The 20,246-nt window shown below is 47.2% G+C and overlaps 1 protein-coding gene across 1 annotated transcript in view; it reads right to left on the bottom strand.

Annotated features, from left to right (window-relative positions):
• The window catches only part of si:dkey-34e4.1 (carboxyl-terminal PDZ ligand of neuronal nitric oxide synthase protein), a 71,434-nt gene extending 62,455 nt beyond the window's left edge, over nt 1-8,979 (bottom strand). The window contains exons 1-2 of the mRNA XM_056291214.1: nt 8,875-8,979; nt 7,424-7,495 (exon numbers count right to left, since the gene is read on the bottom strand). Of these exons, the coding sequence (XP_056147189.1) occupies nt 7,424-7,495; nt 8,875-8,979 (177 nt within the window). The remainder of the gene's footprint in view (nt 1-7,423; nt 7,496-8,874) is intronic.
• Nucleotides 8,980-20,246: the final 11,267 nt, after the last annotated feature.

Raw genomic sequence — 20,246 nt, 5'->3', positions numbered from 1 at the left:
AGCGATAAGCTTGTCCCCCCTTCATGCTGGCTGCAACTCTGCCCTCATCACCTCATCAATCATCACACCAACTGTGCCACTGCAACTTGGACTGATTAATAAACTGATCCACGTATCTACATACCATCTCACCTTGAGATTTAGCGACTATCTATGCACAGGCAAGCATACTAGAATTCAAATAAACACACATGCATGTCCTGATGCAAATACACAAAAAACACAAACAGATACTAATATCAATGCACACAAATGTTCATTTGCTTATGTGGGCAGACCTTAGACTGGTGAGTTTTTCTCAAGATCTGACACATACATTTTAAAGAACCAGTAGCCAGAAGAAAGCAAAGCTGAACATGTAGGGAATATATAGCAGTCAGATAAGATTAATGTCTGGCTTTGGCCTCCACAGGTACCATCTATCCATCCACTGTCCGAACCACTTATCCTGCTCTCAGGGTCACAGGGATGCTGGAGCCTATCCCTGCAGTAATTGACCGGCAGACGGCGAGACAGCCTGGACAGGCCACCAGGCCATCACAGGGCCGACACATTCACACCTAGGGACAATTTAATATGGCCGATTCACCTGACCTACATGTCTTTGGACTGTGGGAGGAAACCGGAGCACCCGGAGGAAACCCAGATACAGGGAGAACATGCAAACTCCACACAGAGGACGACCCAGAATGACCCCCAAGGTTGGACTACCCCGGGGCTCGAACCCAGGACCGTCTCGCTGTGAGGCGACCTTGCTAACACTGTGCCACCATGTGCCATTCCATAGGTACCTTTAGACTGAAACCGAAGCTAAGTTGGGACCTTTAAATAATTCCTGCAATTACAATTGAGATTTCAGCATATACATCAAACAGTATAAAGGCGGTTTAGTAGTTCGCACTGTCGCCTCACAACAAGAGGGTGCTGGGTTAATTTCTGATTTTCCAATTTCCATCTGTGTGAAGTCTGCATGTTCCCCCTGTGTTTGGGTGGGTTTCCACCCACAGTCTAAAGGCATCTGTGTTAGGTGAACTGCTCTCTACAATGCCAATAGTTGTGAATGGTCTTTGAGCGACTGTGTGTGTGGTCTCCGTGATGAACTGGCGACCTGTCCGGGGTGTCTTCCTGCCCTCCTCCTAATGCAGGGATAGACTCCAGCCCGTCATGACCCTGAATTCCTGAACTGGACAAAGCTGGTACAGATAATGGGTGGATGGATGGATGGATGGATGGATGGATGGAGTATAGTAAAGTCTCACAATAAACCATGCTATGGACTTCATCAGATAAACAGGACTGATTCAGAATAATGTGCCCTCACCCTCATCTAACACCATTGTGAACTGCTGTAGCCGAGGACAGCAGGGCTTCGGGAATGTCGGTGAAGACAATGTGTCTTCAGGCTCAACAGGGGAATTGAAAGCATGGCCTTTGAATTGAGGATGGGGCTTGTTTTCAGTGAGGGTGGGGGAAAAACATCCGGGTATATAGGAGTTTTCTAGGTAATTCGGGCCATTAAAGAGTCGGGATGGCCTTGGGGAGAACAAAGCTGTCCAGAAAATGTGTGTTTTGTGTGAGTGAGTGTTTGTGCACATGTACAAATACGCTTTTATGGCGATATGCATGACCCATCTTTCTACCAGTGTTTGCAAAGTGCTCCTATCCCAGCCATAGCATGTGTTCAGCTGCATATTTGATGAAATATTAGCAAAAAAACCTACAAAATAGTAATATAAAATAACACACATACACACTGGACTGCACATTAACACAAAAAACCCACAAAAACACCACCAGATATATATCTTGAATGTGAAAGAAAATGCTCATTTTCATTGACATTTGGCTCTTTGCGGTTATTTCTGTTGCAAGACGGTTTTGATTGATAAATCCATCCATCCATCCATTATCCAAACAGCTTATCCTACTCTCAGGGTTGCGAGGATGCTGGAGCCTATCCCAGCAGTAATTGGGCGGCAGGCGGGGAGACACCCTGGACAGGCCACCAGGCCATCACAGGGCCGACACACATACATACACACACACACACATTCACACCTAGGGACAGTTTAGTATGGCTGATTCACCTGACCTACATGCCCCAAGGTTGGACTACCCCGGGGTTCGAACCCAGGGCCTTCTTGCCGTGAGGCGACCACGCTAACCACTGCATCACTGTGCCGCCCTGATTGATAAATGTTATCGATCATTTTTAGATAAACAAAGAAACAGAAAATTGACCTCTGTCACCAAAGATCTTGGATAAATGCTGGGTAGCTGAATTTCGCGCTACTCTTTCATACCCAGCTTTGAGCTGTGAGATCACCTCTAATCCAGCACACATGTAGGTCACCTACTACACCCTCGTACATCTGCCATAAACGAACATGAATGCAAAAAGAAAACAATGAACCCCATTATAGGACAGTCCTCTCCGAACACACACACACACACACACACAACTGCACACGGCGAAACACCCCCCCCCCCCCCGCAGCAGTTAAGCCACGCTCTAATTTCTGTCTTGGTTTACTGGGACGGGGGGAGAGTATTGTTATTGTTATTGTTATTGGTATTGTTATGCAAAACAAGGATCCACTGACATTTGAGCCGTATTAGTGCTGGACTACATGACTCCTGTGCAGTTATATCTACTTGGTCCATTATTAGACTGTCGTCTGTGTCTGACGCTGTATTTACTTTATGAGTCATTTTGCATAATCTAAAAAACACAAGTCATTACAGCTCACACACATTTAGGAGGAGTAACAGAAGGAGGACACTAGTGTATGGACATACTGTATTTGTTGACATGTACATTGTACATGTAAATGCAGTAGATTCTGATTTTGGCCTTTTTACTGTTAATGTCTGCTGCCAGTGACTCTGGATTAGAGTCAAATACCTCATTTTGTATAACTACATCACATACAGTCATGATAATGCATGATGTTTATGTGCTCGAGCGTTTCATCTTCTTTTTTTTGCCTTTTAAGCATCTTTATGGTTAGCTACTAGAGGTCAGACTAAAACTTTATAAGATGTGGCGACATGAAAAAATACACTTCTCATGTAGCACCTATGCTTTTGTATGAGAGTGAGGGAGGAAGAGAGACAGACACACACACAGACAGACACACAAACACAGACACAGACATAGCGATGGACACAGACAGACAGAAACAGACAGACAGATAGAAAGGCAGACAGGCAGACAGACACAGAGATAGACATACAGACAGAAACAGACAGACAGAGACAGACAGAAAGGCAGGCAGACAGACAGAGAGACAGACAGAAAGGCAGACAGGCAGAAAGGCAGACAGACAGACAGACAGACAGACAGACAGACAGACAGACAGACAGAAACAGACAGAAACAGATGGACAACAGACACAGACAGACAGGAACAGAGACAGACAGACAGACAGACAGACAGACAGACAGACAGACAGACAGACAGAAACAGACAGACACAGGCAGACCGACATACAGACAAACAGAGAGACAGACACAGACAGACACAGGCAGACAGACAGACAGACACAGACAGACACAGACAGGCAGAAACAGACAGACAGACAGACAGACAGACAGACAGACAGACACAGACAGATAGAGAAATAAATAAATGAGAGGAGGCGGTTTGTGTCTGAGTTAAGAGAAAGTCTAACCCTGACCTTAACACTACTTTGGGTTAAGAGAAAGAAGAAACTTTTCAAAACATAGACTAAACCTTCTCTTTCTCTCTTAAAACCTTTCTACACAAGAAACACACTATTACAACACTGTTATTGGTGCACATTAAAGACAGTCAATTTGGAGGAAGTGAATATCTTTTCACGTAGGATTTGGTTGACATAATTCTCAGAAATTGGACAACGTAGTGCTTTAGTTTGCATTTCAACATTTACTTATTTACCTCATTGATTTTGTTCCTGTATCGTTTATCTGAACCCTCAGCAGACTGTATGAACTGAGGGGGCGTCAGTGTTTTGTTTATTTTCATCATATTTGTCTTTCCCCTGGCATTTCATGATCCCCATACAAACAGCCCATATATGTAGTTCCCGTGTCTGAGCCGTGGCGGCGTAGCAGGTTGACAAAAAGACTGAAGCAGAAACAAAGCACTCATATCTGAACAGCAGAGACCGAAAAAAAACCATTAGGGTTTCACCTTTCAGACAAAATCTGAGACAACTCTTCTCCGGTGGTAATGCATGCAGGGAGCGAGAGAGGCGAGCCATGTCATTTTCTAGTGAAACTGTTGGTAGACTGTGGGGGGGGGGGGGGGGGGGAGAAGAGAGCATCCTGATGGACATGCGGGGGAGGCTCGAAATCCCATTACGGCAGATCAGAATTCAAAGGGAAGCCTTACACCCCCCTGTCTCTCGCCTCACATCTATTCCTGACAGCACCGTGCAGCTAGCCAGAGACGGGCTGCATCAAGACGCCCTGTTCTAGTGAGAGGAGGGTGAGGGGGTAAGAAGGCAGACAGCACGGGTGAGGAAAATGGAAATACGGGTAAGACAGAGAGGGATAGAGCGAGAGAGTGATCGTAAGATAGACGGGAGTGGAGTGAAGAGATTGTCCTTCTAAAACCTGCCCCCCTTAGAGAGAGATGATGTCCCTCAGTGAATAACAAAGCTCTGCGTGTGTGTGTGTGTGTGTTGTCATTATTCCTGGGGTATTCCAGATAGATAGCATGCCCTTTTCCGAGGAAGAACCCTGTGGATGACTACACACAGGGTGCGTTGCCTCCAGACTTTTGTCATTCAGGCTTGTCAACCGATTTCAGAGCCTATCGGAATGCAAAGATTGCGGCCATGCAGCAAAAGCGGCACAGCTCCTGCGCACACTCTTGAGCAGACGTGCATGCGGACAGCTGAGGTGGTTTCCATGCCGCTGCTCAAAGTGAATGGAGCTAATTCTCATCAAACGGCACAGTGTGACCAGCCAGCCATAATAGAAGCCTGGACAAAAACCCCTCCGAAAAGATCCACGGGACACAAAACTCCGTCTTTTCTTTTCCTCGCAGTGGGAGCGGCAGGTGTGTCTGTGTGCGTCCACATTTGTGCATGTGTGCACGCGTTCATGTCTGAGCTTTTCAGGGCAGGACTCGCACGAATACACTTCACCACTGTGCACAGCAGTTGTGTGTGTGTGTGTGTGTGTGCAAAATGGCCCAGGACTTGACTTGACCGGCTCCAGCATGATGATCAGGCTGTGCTGTCTGCTATCTCTCTTCCCATATTTGCTCCCCCCCACCCCCCATATTTATTGAGACCGATTAGATAGAGAGCACAGAGGGGTGATAAAAGTATCCTGGATCTGCTGTACACTACACAACCATACCTCTTTTCATGCTTCCCCCTTATGCTATCAGTTCATCCTTCACTCCCCTCTGTATCTGACCTTACTGCAGTCTGTGGACTACACACAGCCGTAGGCTAGAGAGCTGTTATTCTAATATGAAGACAGACCTTTTTAGCAAAGAGAGATGAAAAAGAAAGAAAAAAAAAAACAGACAGGCCGGCCAGTGTTAATTTAGATAGACACTAACCGCATTTGACTTGGCATTGAATCCTAAACATACATGCATGGACTCTGAAATGCTCACCCGTTCTGCATCCGTGCAGAAGTGCAAGACTCAACGGGAGGGTATTAACCTTCGCTATTAGCGGTTGACACATAACAGCACATTTTATCGAGCGATATTTTGCATTTGAATAGAGAGGGGGTGAGAAAGCCAGATATGATACTGTTTGAGGAGAACGGTTTGTGAGCCACTGGCACGATTTAAATATTGTGAAAGACCCTTTTTTTGGTTTTTTATTTTTGGAAGAGCTCATGGAGTCGGGTGCAATAGCCTGAAACTATACATGGGAACATCGCTAGTCTATATCTGCATGGAGAGGATGAGATGCATCAAGCGCTACACATGAGATCAATATTAAAGAGGATGTGGTTTAAAATAGACCATTCTTTACCACCGGCTAGACTCTCCGGTTAACAGCTCGGTCACAAGGGACCCCCCCTCCCCCCCACCCCCCGGCTGGATATGGCTTATTCATTAGTAGTACAAAAACAAGAGTATTCTATACAATAGGCTGGTCCCAGAGGGTGAGGGTAGAAACCATTACACCAACCTATCCATTATTGACATGAAGATGAAGCCATTTTTGCCCTCAAGAGGACTTGTGGAAACTGAGAAACGAATCTAAAATGCACATATCCACACTACATCATGCACACACACACACACAGAAGCAAAAATAAATTAACCAATGTATGTATTTCTGAATAGACAGGCATCATAAATTGGGGCCTGGCAACTTTGTACCTACTGCCAAACATTTGCAAAAATTCGTTTGTGTTTGCTCTCACTAACAGGAAGCCCAGAGGGTGGTGGGATAGAAAGGGCTGTTTTCCGGGGAGTGAAAGACTGTTCCTCTTAATAAATCTGGGTCTTTTTTGGGATGGTTTGTTTAGAGGTGATGGGCTGGGGAAGTGGAGGTTAGTTAGTTAGTTACTTATTTACTTGGCTATCTAGCTAGCTAGCTAGCTAGCTAGCTAGCTAGACAGATAGATAGACTATATTAATCCCCGTGGGGAAATTCTTCTCTGCATTTACCCCATCCTAGCTGTGTAACTAGGAGCAGTGGGCAGCTCCCATGCAGCACCCGGGGACCAACTTCAGTTCGTCTCACCATGCCTTGCTCACGGGCACAGACAGGAGTATTAACCCTAACATGCATGTCTTTGTGATGGTGGGGGAAACTGGAGCTCCCGGAGAAAACCCACTGCAGACACGGGGAGAACATGCAAACTCCACACAGAGCACGACCTGGGATGACCCTCAAGGTTGGACAACCCCGGGGTTTGAACCCAGGATGAGGCGACAGCACTAACCACTGGGCCACCGTCCCACTCAATTATGTCGGTCTGACAATCTTTTCACCACCTCACTCACTTATTTTGTTTTTCAATATTGGTTGTTTTTATGACATTATTAATTAAGTCTACTTTAGAATTAGACCTAGAATACCCCCCCACAGAGGAGATCAGCAAGGTACCCCAGATTGCTCACATACAAACACACACACACACACACACACACACACACACACACACACACACACACACATGCGCACACATTCAAATCCAGACCAGAGCACTGCAGTCACCTACAAACCCACTTTTCAACGGCTAATGAAGCAAAACTATGTAAGAAGTTTAACAGGGAGTAAACAAGGATTCCCCCAAATAGTCACATTTAGAGGGAAAGAGAGAGAGAGAGTGGGATAAGCAACAATAATATTGGGAACTGTAATTCATACATGCCTCAGAAAGATAAGCACATTGCACATGTCGTTTTTTGCGTGCATGTGTGTGTGTGTGTGTGTGTGTGTGTTCATCTTACCCTAATCCTTCTCATGGCTGCCACGATTTCCATCCGGCTGTTGGGCCTGGGGACATCAAGACTCCCCACATACTGTATTAAACAAAGACACACACACTAAAAGTTGGGGCAATATAAGCGTTACAAGTAAGTGTAGCCTATGAGACTGTGTAAGACAGACCAAGCAATAATTAGGAAAGCACCACTGATAATGACCTTGTGCATCAAATTAAACAGTCATCTCCGGGACGTTAATCACAACGAGCGCTGTGGCCTGACTGACTGACTGGGCAACGCATCCACACTTACAGCTTATACGTGACACATCATACGAGAGCACATCCGAGTGAAACAGAGCCAAATAGGCTGGATTCGAGCCAGAGACACGCAGCCCACTGCAACAGCTTGCCTTCAGACCAGTGTACCTGCCAGCGGTCCCTTATCGCAGTGGTTCTCAACCTTTTTGGGGTCCTGGACCCCCTGCGTATTTTTGATCTACCCTGAAGACCCCTCCACCTGATCTTGGGGGAGGGGGGTTGCAATTTGATAGAAACAGTAGAAACTGCATTTTAAATTGCATTATAGCATTTATTCACTCTTTGGGGCAAAAATAAGAGCTTTCAGTTGTAACTTAGATATATGTAACAAAACAGAATATGTATTCAGTAACTTTCAGATATATGTAACAGAACAGAATATGTATTCAGTAACTTTCAGATATATGTAACAACAGAATTTTTATGCAGTAACTTTTAACAATGCAAACGGGAGTGAGATCTCTTATTAAAATACAATAGATTACACTTGTGAAACAGATGTAATTAGAGAAAAAAGTCCTGTTACCCTTTATAGTTTAGGTAGATAAGGTCTGTCACATTTGAGTAAAATAATCCCATTTCTATAAATGTCATAGGATCTTTTTTTTAAAGATATTTTATTTTCACGGACCCCTTGCAATTACACCACGGACCACTAGGGGTCCGCGGACCCCCGGTTGAGAAACACTGCCTTATCGCACGTCTTGTTTCAACCTCCTCCGCTGCTCTTCTTCTATGGTAGAGAGCGCAGCGTAACGTGTAACCACATAATAACACCGTGTCATATCGTGACCGCAATCACTTCCGAGCTTGGAAATTGTCGCCGAAATAATTTAAGGACTGGAAATAAAAAAAGTTCCTCCTTTTCGAAGCTCGTTTTAGGGAGCCAGGAGGTCCTGCCCGGAGCCGGAGGAAGCGGCGATATACTGCTGCGGTTTGCAACATGAGATCAAACTTTTCTTTCTTTCTTTTTGTTTGTTTTTGTTTTTTTCTTTTCAGGTCGCTGCCAATGTGTTCAAACGACTTCCTGATGGACCACACCGGGGCTGAACCTGCCCAGATACACCCACGGAATTAAAAAAACAAAACAACAAAACAAAACACGCATCAGCTTTTAGACTAGGAAAACAATTAACCAAAAAAAACCGTGTTCACCTTGGCTTGGAAATGTATGCCATGCTGGTAAGCCTCGTCGTTGTGGAGAGGCACCCTCGAGTCCGCCACATCGTCCACAAGATTGTACCTGTTTCTCGCAGGCATCGTTGTCCGCGCCTCTCCGCAAAGACTTTGGGCTGAACAACTCCTGCAAGCGACGTTAACAGGTAACCGCAAAGACACACAAGCGCTCATCCGCCAAACCCGCACGACGCGACCCCGGGTGCGCTTTCCCGGCAGAAACGCAGCCCATTGTTGACAGAGGCTTCTGCTCAGCGGGTCTCAATGCGCTAAGGGCGGCGGGGCGGGGGGGGGGTCCCGTCCTCCAGAGCGGCGGTTTTCGTTTTCCGAGCGTCTCTTCCTGTGGTTCGCCGAAAAGCGCTAATAACGCCGATGACGCGTCTGTCGTAATCTGGCAAGTCTCTGGTTTCATTAGCCGCCTGGCGAGGGCGACCGTTTGAAGTGAGGTTCGCCCGCCCCGCAGGTGATGTTGCGTGGTGCGGGATAATATTGAATCATGCCCCCTTGGTGGCAACACTGCTCGCCTCTCCCCGCTCGGCAGGCCGGCTCCCCATTGGAGCAAAGTTCCCAAGCATGACGTACCCCGGGCCCCCCGTGGGAAAACCGCTACGATTTTCGAGTCCCTCGCTGCAAATGGGTGTAAAGTGAGGACAGGGCACTCGTTTTATTGGCTGACGTGGTGCTGCCCCCCCTCACGGGAACCCATAACTTCCCCGCTCACCGAGACACACTGCCGCACACTCTCTCTCCCTCTCTCACTGTCACCCATTGAGATCAGAGCAATACCAAGAGAATCCATTGTCCGTCTTACAAATTATTTTAATGGTTACAAAATGCCATATCCATTTTGAGGTGTTACATAAATTATGTTAAAGTATGTGTGATGCCCCTCCGCTGTAGCTTATGTCGTAAATCATGGACGTATTCACGCAAGTGAGAGGCCACCGTAGACTCTTAACTGGTTGAATAGTCATATTATACTAGACGATTTGGGGCTATTGAAGCGTTATACCACCATGGACTATTGCGTGTCATGCTATACTGTTGAGTGTCATACTATACTGGACTATTAAGTGTCAAAGGTCATACTATACTGGATATGCTTTTAAAATGCATCATGGTGTTTTTGCCATCTTCTGCCGTTACTGTTAGTGTTGTTGGGGGACTGTCTATAGCTCAGCCTCACAAGCTGTATTCTTTCAAAAGACAACCAGCGACAAACGAGCAGTTTGTCGAAACATCCACTTTCAACGTGTGCTTGCACTTAGCTACTGCCTTCTGAGTGAGTTTAGGTTGCCCTGCATAGGAAACTCGGTAAAAATGCATCCATTCAAAGGGTTTTAATAAACATAGCAATGCGCCCTCTACTGGTAGCAGGAAGTATTGGATGACCAGTTGAGTTAGGATGTGAATAACAGCGGTAGTTATTGTGGAAGTATTCTTTAACGTATTTATCATGCATTAGTACTGTATACAGTGGTGATAACTTTTGAATAACAATCATTTATTTTATATATTTATAAATAAATAGGAATTACACGTGGTTTTCCTCATGTTGCAGACTATTGCAGTGGCTGTAAAATAAAATCAGTTTATCTACACTTTTAACGTGTCTTGCTTCCTTGCACATGAGGAGATTGTCATTTTAGAGTCTGCCGAGAAGGTGACAATCCATGGAGAAGGATGATGATGATGATGATTTTATAGTCTGCAATTTAGTCGGACATTTTTTGTGTGTAGCACATCTCAAAGGCACACACACGCTACACAGGCACACCACATTGCCTTTTTTTAACCACCAGTTATGCCAAGTTCACACTACAGGACTGTGTAGCCCCTTGTGATGTTCACACTACACGACTCGCTGTGTTGTGATCGGGAGTCTTGAAGTCGTTGTGGTTTTCACACTGCACGACTAAGCGGCGACAGGGGGGGTCACGCATTAGAAGATCTTTCATCAGGAGGAACCCCCGACGAGTCTGTCTGCTCTCCAAACTACGTTTTGTCACGAAAACACACGCGAGAAGTGACACGATAAATGACGTAATACCGTGCGCGAGACGGGTTCTTTTTCTTCGTCCGCCAGAAACCAGTCCTCCAAGTTGTTTATGTGCTGATTTTCAGCAATAAAACAGAAGTAAAAGAAAAGACAATGGGTGAAAGATTGGGCAGAGAGATGCATTTTTTTTCTTGCTAAATATGTTTGTGTTTCTATACGTTTTTTCACGTTATGTACTGTATTGTCTTTTGAAGGCTATGCTATACAAATAAAGATGACTACTGTCATGTGCATATACGACAGGCAAGGGGGTATTTATTGTGGTTCTGTTATTAATTCAACACCTTTGGTGCAGAATGCGTTGTGTAGTTTCAAAATATAGTATATACAAGTTGCGTATACTTTGTCATGTATTTTTTTTTTCAATTGCATGTTCAGACAGACTACTTTTTGTAAACTGTTACAAGCATTTATTGAAAAGGTAACAGTAAACATTATTAAAATAAATACGAACTTGTGTTACACAATAAAAAAAAACAAAAACAGTGTAGCAATTTCACTACAATGGCTAATTTAAAAAAGATAAACAACAATCCACCTATATATAAAAAAAGTGAATCCTGTGGAGTTAGAAAACAACGAGACAGGAGACGTGAGAGTAGACGTAGTCGAGGTAGTTTACTAGCTCCAACTTTGCATGTCATACGTTCGACAACGACACTGAACTGTGTACCGGAAGCGGAAGTGCATTATCTGACCTCTTAGGTGAATATCTCTAGTTATATAGATGTGGGTCACCACACAGGCCCCCCCAGAATTCACCTACACAAAACAATGCAAAACAGCAAAAGCGCAAGTCATGAACATAAAAATAGACTCTACAACAGAACAGTCAATGACATAGTGCAAAGTCACGGGGGAAACAGGTGACGAGTCGGGGGGCGGACCCTGCGGCCATAACGGCTGCGCTTCACAGGAGGGGAAACAGATGGGGCCGAAACCCGGGCCATAGGCGGGGCCGAAGCAGGAACAGAGGCAGGTGCCGGGGCCGACCTAGGAGGGCGTCCCCGCCGCGGGGGTAGGGCCAATTGCATTGGCTCCCCAATGTCCAAGTGAGCGGGCTTGAGACGGTCTAGCGACCCGCTCCGGCCTGCCCCCCATGTCCGCCACAAAGTTCTTATCCCCTGCCTCCAGGACGCGGAAGGGCCCGTCGTATGGGGGCTGCAGCGGGGACCGATGGCTGTCATGCCTAATGAAGACATACCTCGCCGATGGCAGATCCTTGGGGACGTAGGACCGGGGGAGGCAGTGTTGAGACATCGGAACGGGAGCGAAGGCACCGGCAGCGCTCCGGGACGCACTGAGGTGAGAGGCGGCCGACCAGGGAGCCGTAGCATCCGGAAGAAACTCCCCCGGAACTCGCAGGGGCTGGCCATACACCAGCTCAGCGGAGGAGGTCTGGAGGTCTTCCTTCGGGGCCGAACGCAGGCCGAGCATGACCCACGGGAGCCGGTCCATCCAGTCGCAGCCAGTGAGGCTTTCATGTCCCGATGGAACCGCTCACAAAGTCCGTTGCTCTGCGGGTTGTACGCCGTAGTGCGGTGGATCTTCATCCCCAGGTGCTCAGCGACCGCCGTCCAGAGCTCCGAGGTAAACTGGGAGCCCCGATCGCTCGTGATGTCACCCGGCGTGCCGAAACGGGCCACCCAGCAGCCGATGAACGCCCGTGCTACCTCTGCTGCCGTCGTGGAGGACAAGGGAATAGCCTCTGGCCACCTGGTGGCCCTGTCCACAATAGTGAGGAGGAACGTATAACCACGGGAGGGGGGCAGGGGAACCACCAGGTCAACATTAACGTGGTCAAACCGCCTCTCTGGAACCACAAACGGCGCCAAAGGGGCCTTGGTATGGCGGTGCACCTTGGCACGTTGGCACGCCACACACGAGCCGGCCCAGGCTCTAACATCCTTACGGAGCCCAGGCCAAACGAACTTGACGCTCACCAGCTTGGTCGAGGCCTTCACTCCCGGGTGGGAAAGGCCGTGGACGGTGTCGAAAACTCGGCGCCGCCAGGAAGTAGGCACCAGGGGGCGCGGTTGACCGGTGGAGATGTCACAGAGGAGGGTGGTGTTGGCCGCGTCGAACTTCACGTCCTCCAGCCGTAGCGTCGTAGGGGTCGACCGGTAGTCTTGAACGGTCGCGTCCTTGGCTTGGTCCGCTGCCATAGCGGCGTAGTCGAGTCCCAAGTGAACGGCGTTAACAACCGCCCGTGAAAGGCAGTCGGCGACGAAGTTATCCTTGCCCGACACGTGTTGTATGTCCGTGGTAAACTCGGAAACCGCCGCGAGATGGCGCTGCTGACGCCCAGACCACGGTTCTGAGATTTTGGCCATACAGAACGTCAGCAGTTTGTGGTCCACGAAAGCGGTGAACTGTCGGCCCTCCAATAGGAACCTAAAGTGTCTGGTTGCGAGGAAGAGACCCAGTAGTTCCCTATCAAAGGTGCTGTATTTGCGCTCGCTCTCACGGAGTTGTTTACTGAAGAACGCCAACGGCTGCCAGCCCCCCCCACCCCCACCCACTGCTCACACACGGCCCCCACGGCGTAGTCGGAGGCATCTGTTGTAAGGGCTATGGGGGCGGCAGGCGACAGGTGAGCTAGCAGCGCAGCGTTGGCCAGCGCGGTCTTGGCGGCCACAAAAGCCTCGTCCATCCCCGAAGACCAGTCCAGCTCGTCCTTAGACTTCTTACCCCGCAGGGCCTCATACAGGGGACACATGATGTGGGCGGCACGGGACAGGAAACGGTTATAAAAGTTCACCATGCCCAGGAATTCCTGCAGCGACTGTACAGTGCGGGGGCGGGGAACATGGTGACAGCCTCAACCCTGGCAGGGAGGGGAACGGCCCCCTGTGGAGTGATGTGGTGCCCGAGGAAGGTGATGGACGACTCCCCGAACTGACACTTAGCTGGGTTGATGATGAGGCCGTGTTCGCTGAGCCTGTCGAACAGCTGTGTGAGGTGCGTCATGTGTTCCTCTGCCGACGCGCTGGCCACGAGGATGTCGTCTAAGTACACAAACAAAAATGGCATGTCGCGGAGCACAGAATCCATAAGGCGCTGAAACGTCTGCGCCGCCCCTTTAAGGCCGAAAGGCATACGTAAAAACTCAAAGAGCCCAAAGGGTGTGATGACAGCCGTTTTTGGGACATCCAGTGGGTGGACCGGCACTTGGTGATACCCCCGCACTAAGTCGATTTTGGAATAGATGGCAGCGCCCGCCAGGTGGGTAGAGAAATCTTGTATGTGCGGTATGGGGTACCGGTCGGGGGTCGTGGCATTGTTTAGGCGACGGTAGTCCCCGCACGGGCGCCAACCCCCGTCGGCCTTAGTAACCATGTGAAGAGGGGAAGCCCACGGGCTGTCAGAACGGCGGACAATGCCGAGGCGCTCCATAGTCGAAAACTCCTCCCTGGCTATTGCGAGCTTGGCCGAGTCGAGGCGTCGGGCCCGGGCGTAAACTGGGGGGCCCACTGTGGTGATATGATGTTCCACGCCGTGCTTGGCCACTGCCGAGGAGAAGGTGGGTGTGGTGAGCTCGGGGAAATTGGCGAGCAGGCGTTGGTATGGATCCCCGGTGGAGAGTGTGTTAACGAGGCACAGGGCTCCAGCCCCCCCCCCCCAAGCGTGCAGGGGTATGACGCAAAAGAGATGGCATCAATCACGCGACAGTTTTTAACATCCACCAGCAGGTTGAAAGCACAGAGGAAATCCACACCTAGGAGCGGGGTGGATACAGCAGCCATCACAAAGTCCCAGCCGAAACGTCGGCCGCCAAAACACACGTCCACATGTCTGATACCGTACGTCCGAATGGACGTGCCGTTGGCGGCGTCCATCTGGGGGCCGTGACTGTCGGTCATCGTGTCCACAGCTTGTGCTGGTAGTAATGCTGCGTTGAGCGCCAGAGTCAACCAGCAGCCACCGGCTCGACAAGGAGTCTCTGATGAACAACAGCTTGCAGTCACGGCTGGCGCCCATAGCCGTTAACGAGCGCCGGCCTTGGCGTTTCCCTGAACCCTGTAACTGCAGGGTTTGCGACACCGTTTTGCTTTTGCCCCAAACCTGGCATGGTAATAACAGAGCCCGTCGTCAGGTTGGCGGCGGGCTGTCACCGCAGCCGCGGTGTCCATATAGTCGTACACAGGTGATGGTGGGGCGGTCTTGTGGGGTAGCAGGGCATGCACAAACTGTTGCCGGTTGGCCAGGAAAACCCTGTCTGCTTCAGCAGCCAGAGAACGGTAGTCCTTGGAGGCGGTGAGAGGAGAACTGGCCAGTGCTGTGCGTACAGGTGCGGGGAGCTGCCTCAGAAAAATGTGTGTGAAAAGAAAGGCCGGATCAGCCGATCCCAGCACAGACAGCATTTTTTCCATTAACTCAGACGGTTTGCCGTCGCCGAGGCCATTCGGGGACAGTAAACGGTCTGCCTTCTCCAGCTCCGACAGTTCAAATAGTTTCAGGAGGAATGTCTTTATAGCATCGTACTTGCCAGCAGCTGGCGGAGCTTCCAACAGTATCATTGCTCGCGCCGTTGTCGATGCGTCTAACGCCGCCACTACGTGGAAGTACTGCGTTGCATCCTGCGTTATCCCTCTCAGCTGGAACTGGGCTTCTACATGTTGAAACCACGGCCGTGGATTATGCTGCCAAAAGTCGGGTAGCTTCACAGTAGCGGTGTAAATGCTAGCGTTAGCAATAGCCATGTTGTTAGCACCGGCGTCTTCGTTGTCAGACATACTCGTATTAGTAGTTCGATCACGTCGGGGTCACCAATGTGGAGTTAGAAAACAACGAGACAGGAGACGTGAGAGTAGACGTAGTCGAGGTAGTTTACTAGCTCCAACTTTGCATGTCATACGTTCGACAACGACACTGAACTGTGTACCGGAAGCGGAAGTGCATTATCTGACCTCTTAGGTGAATGTCTCTAGTTATATAGATGTGGGTCACCACAATCCATCCATTATCCAAACCACTTATCCTGCTCTCAGGGTCGCGGAGAGGCTGTAAATCAGTAAAAAAAAAAAACGTAAAAAAATGTAAAAAAGTAAATCAAATGTTGAAAATGTAAACAAATATAAACAAAACTTATTAAGCATAGCTTTTCACTGGCTTTCATTCTGATCATTGGCTACAGCCCCAAAAACCGTGGAGTGGGAAATCAGGGCCAGAATCGGGTGTATGCTGGAACTAGGCAGCTTTTAGACCTGTTAAGGATTTATTTTTGGGGAGATTCATATTGATCGTGCCGGAAGTAAGATGGCGTCTCTGTGTATAAGTCTGTGATGCTCAGCACACCTCTGGACTTTCCTTTGAAGACCGATTAACTTCAAATATCTTCAGAGGACACTGAATAAATCAGATTTTACAGGCTGTAGTAATAGATAAGTGTCCCTTTTTATTCAAACGAGAAATTTAGAGAATTTAGGAAAAAGCATAGGGCAAAAACGAAAAAGAATATGCTCCATCAGAGGAGGAAAAGACTTGCTGTTCATTTCTATGATCCCCTATAAACTGTTAATTTATATTAGTGTGTTTCACTGCACCCCCCCTCCCTTGTTTCCTGTTTGGATGCACAATTTACCAGTCCATTGAAAAGGTTGGGCTATACAAATAAAACTGACTTGACCTGGCCATATGTGGAAAGGGTTTCTATGATATATTAGGCAGGGTCTAGGTTAAGATGAAAAAAGTTTGAGAAATTCAGAATTCCGTCTACCTCCTACAAATACACACATACCACCCCCAAGCACACACACACACACACACACACACACACATGCACACACGCACATAAAGCACAAAAAAGATCCTTTGGCCAAATCTTAACAATTGCAAAGACATGATTTTTTTCCCCACTTAATGCCACATTTTATGCATTGCCCATATACTACACATCTCACTGAAATACAGTAGCTTCTATATATTTGATGGTAATATAGTTATATGGATATTCTCTATTGATAGGAATAACCTACATGTAGCGTCTTCTACCAATCTCTCTCCTTTGTTTTATATGTCCAAGATGCACAAGCTAAAAGGAGGCATTACTTGCTGATAAGGAAACCATGGGACTCATGATGTTAGACTGAAACAGAAAGAGTGAGAGGACACCAAACCCCCCACCCCTCCCCCATAAATGGCTGAAACTGTTTCTCTAGATAATGGGTCCCAAATGACACTGAAGATGGATTTCTCCTCTTCACAAGAGACCACAGGATGCTCGAGTGAAATCTACTACTGCTACTTTCGGCTGTTCTTTCAGCATCTTTGGTCCACAGAGGAACTAAATGGGATTCTGTGTTCAGCAAAACCATTTTATTATGAATACAAGCTTTGAATTGCTGTCCCGCTGTAGGATCAAACCACAGCCTAGGTTTAGACGGTTTGGTTTTAAAATGTCCTGGAACTTGACTGAGTCCATGCTGCCATGCTTTAGAATATGCCTCTGCATAGGTACAAGTAAACATCTATGTTTTAGCACACAGAAAGAGCTTTTCTGAGTACCTGTGGCTTGTGAAGGCTCACTGAGACGCAGGTGTACAAACTTCCAAAATTTCAACAGCATGCCGACCCTGTCTGCTGGCCTATGCATCATACTTAGACGGGTTGTTCCAAGTAGAAAAGGGCATCAGCGTCAACACAACACAAACACACTTGTAATTGTGCATCCATTTTTAAGTGTAAGTCACACTTGAGGGCAGGCATATTATTCTGTGTTGTGGTGCAGAGAAGAGGGTTCTTTTTAACTTTTCAACAGTACATTGCCCATTTCTGCTGGCATATTTGACATTAGGACTGGTTGAGAAGGTAAGCCAATCCATTACGTTCCAGCGAGATGCTCCAACAGCTCACTCCCTACTGTGGACTACACACCTACTAAGTTGTGGTTCAATGTATCCTGCAACCATCTACACTCATTCTGTGCTGTAGCCCTTGTACAAAAAACCCACAAATTTGTTTGCGTTTTTATGAAATGTATTGTTCTTTTGTCCTTATTTCCTTTCTCTCAGTAAGTTGTGTCCAGATGAGCTGATTCAACTTTCTTTGATTTCCTTACCTGGATTATTGAGCATGCATGAAGACATTCCTTGTTTCCAGTTCCAGATTTCCCGAGCGTTCCCTGTACATTGTGGGCTTGTAAACATGACACTGCCTTCTAGAGCAAATATAAGTTCTACATGCAGAGGTGCAGGCAAACATAGGAGCTTGGGTGAATGTTGTTTTTATTTGAAAGTTGTTTTTATTTGACACCCTGCCACCAAAATGACTTGGTTCACCCCTATAGTCCCTTAACATGTCTGCAATTGCAGTGAATTGTATCTGCTGAGGCTAATCGAAAATAGCAGATGTTCCCACGCATCCTGTATATACACTACCTTTCTATTTGACTTTGTTTGTCTTGTTTGCTTGCTTACTCGTTTTCTTTATTTGGTGTTGTTTTTTATTTGTTTGTTTGTTTTTTAGTTTGAAGCCGTAGCAACATGTACCCTGGCTCTGCCAAATGACAGAAGCTAAGCAGGTGTGGGCTTGGCTAGTACTTGGATGGGAGACCTCTTGGGAAAATTAGTTGCTGCTGGAAGTGGTGTTGGTGGGCTAATAGGGGTAGTCTTCCCTCTGGTCCTAATTAAAACAAAACAACAAAAAATCCCAATGTCCCAGTGCAGTGACAGGTACACTGTGCTGTAGGAGATGCTGCTCTTCGGGTGAGACGTTAAAACCGGGGTCCCCTGGTGTCTTGGCAAATTTACTGTGACAGCTCCAGCAATGTGGACTTGTTCGGACCTTGTTAGGATCTATTGTTAAATGTTAGGATCTCGGAGGAAGTCCAGAAACCGCTGGAAGGATGAGGATGTGCACATTCTTGACATACACATATCTTGTTCTTACACACCCATGGAAATTTTTAGCCCTGAACTTTGTATCAGAGACCAGAGTAGAACCTGGGTAACCCCTGAATTTAGACATCAGCTGACTAACACTGACGTCTTTGCAAGCCTGGGTGATGGCTCGTTGCAATATATATTAGGGAGAAGGAATTGTGAATAACCACCAGGCTTTGCCCTGCCTGTCAGACACTGTTGAGAGCTAAAAAAAAATCTATGGCTGTGTAAGAACAAATTTGTACGTACAAACGATTGATGAATGAGGCCCCAGATCATTAGAGCATCATGAATGAACGCTTGCGAGTTCTCAAAGACGGAAGAAATGTTAAGAGTAAAAATTACATGGGGATGTACATCCATTGATTTTTTTTTTGGTAGAATTTGAAGAACGCTAATTATTTTGTCATTCGTTCTGCAGGGAAAAAAATTATCATTTTTCTTTGAACTATTTCACCTGAATCATGTATTAGATTTCTGTTGTTTGTGGAGTGTAAGCTCGGGAGGACAAAAAAAAATAGACCATGCGGAGGGTTTTTCTCAGTAATGCACTCGGATGCCAAATTTACAGCAGTTGGTTATGCTTTGTCAAAATTTCGCAAATTAGGCTGCCTGGTCTTACGCTTTAGTAATTTAGCGTCATCTTCAATTAATTCAGCTACTGGCACCAGTCTCTGAGCAAAAGACTGCACTATGACTGCTGACTTAGCTTGACTGCACTATGACTGCTGACTTAGCTTTAACGTCTGATGGGTATTATCTTATTTTTTGACCTAGCACAATGTTTAATTTCTTGGTTTGAAATTGATAGCAAACCATACATCCGATGTGTGTTTATGTCAGTAAAAGCATCTTTATATTGTAGTTGAGCCAATTTTAATCAAGTGACTAGTTCTTTTTTTGGGGGGGGGGGTCCATCTTTTTCTCCCCAATTGTATCCGGCCAATTACCCAACTCTTCCGAGCTTACACCTCCCTCTCGAGAGGGAGTAATCATTGAGCCAGTTACATGGGGGGATGATGAGGTGGCCAGATGGAGAGACCCGGGTTGGGAATTTTGACAGGACACCGGGGAACCCCCTACTCTTCGTAATAAGTGCCATGGGATCTTTAATGACCACAATGAGTCAGGACCTCGGTTTAACGTCTCAGTGGCACAGTGTCCCCATCACTGCACTGGGATTTGATATTTGTTGTTTTTGTTAGGACCAGGGGGGAGACTGCCCCCTACTGGCCCACCAACACCACTTCCGGCAGCAACTCAAGTTTTCACAGGAGGTCTCCCATCCAAGTACTAGCCAAGCCCACACCTGCTTAGCTGCCATCAGTTGGCAGAGCCAGGGTACATGTTGCTATGGCTGCCGACAAAAAAAAAAGAAAAGAAAAAAAGATGACATACAAAAAGGCAAA

Source organism: Lampris incognitus, chromosome 12 (genome assembly GCF_029633865.1).
Source record: "Lampris incognitus isolate fLamInc1 chromosome 12, fLamInc1.hap2, whole genome shotgun sequence".
Lineage (NCBI taxonomy): Eukaryota > Metazoa > Chordata > Actinopteri > Lampriformes > Lampridae > Lampris > Lampris incognitus.
This window is presented reverse-complemented; position numbering and strand designations above follow the sequence as displayed.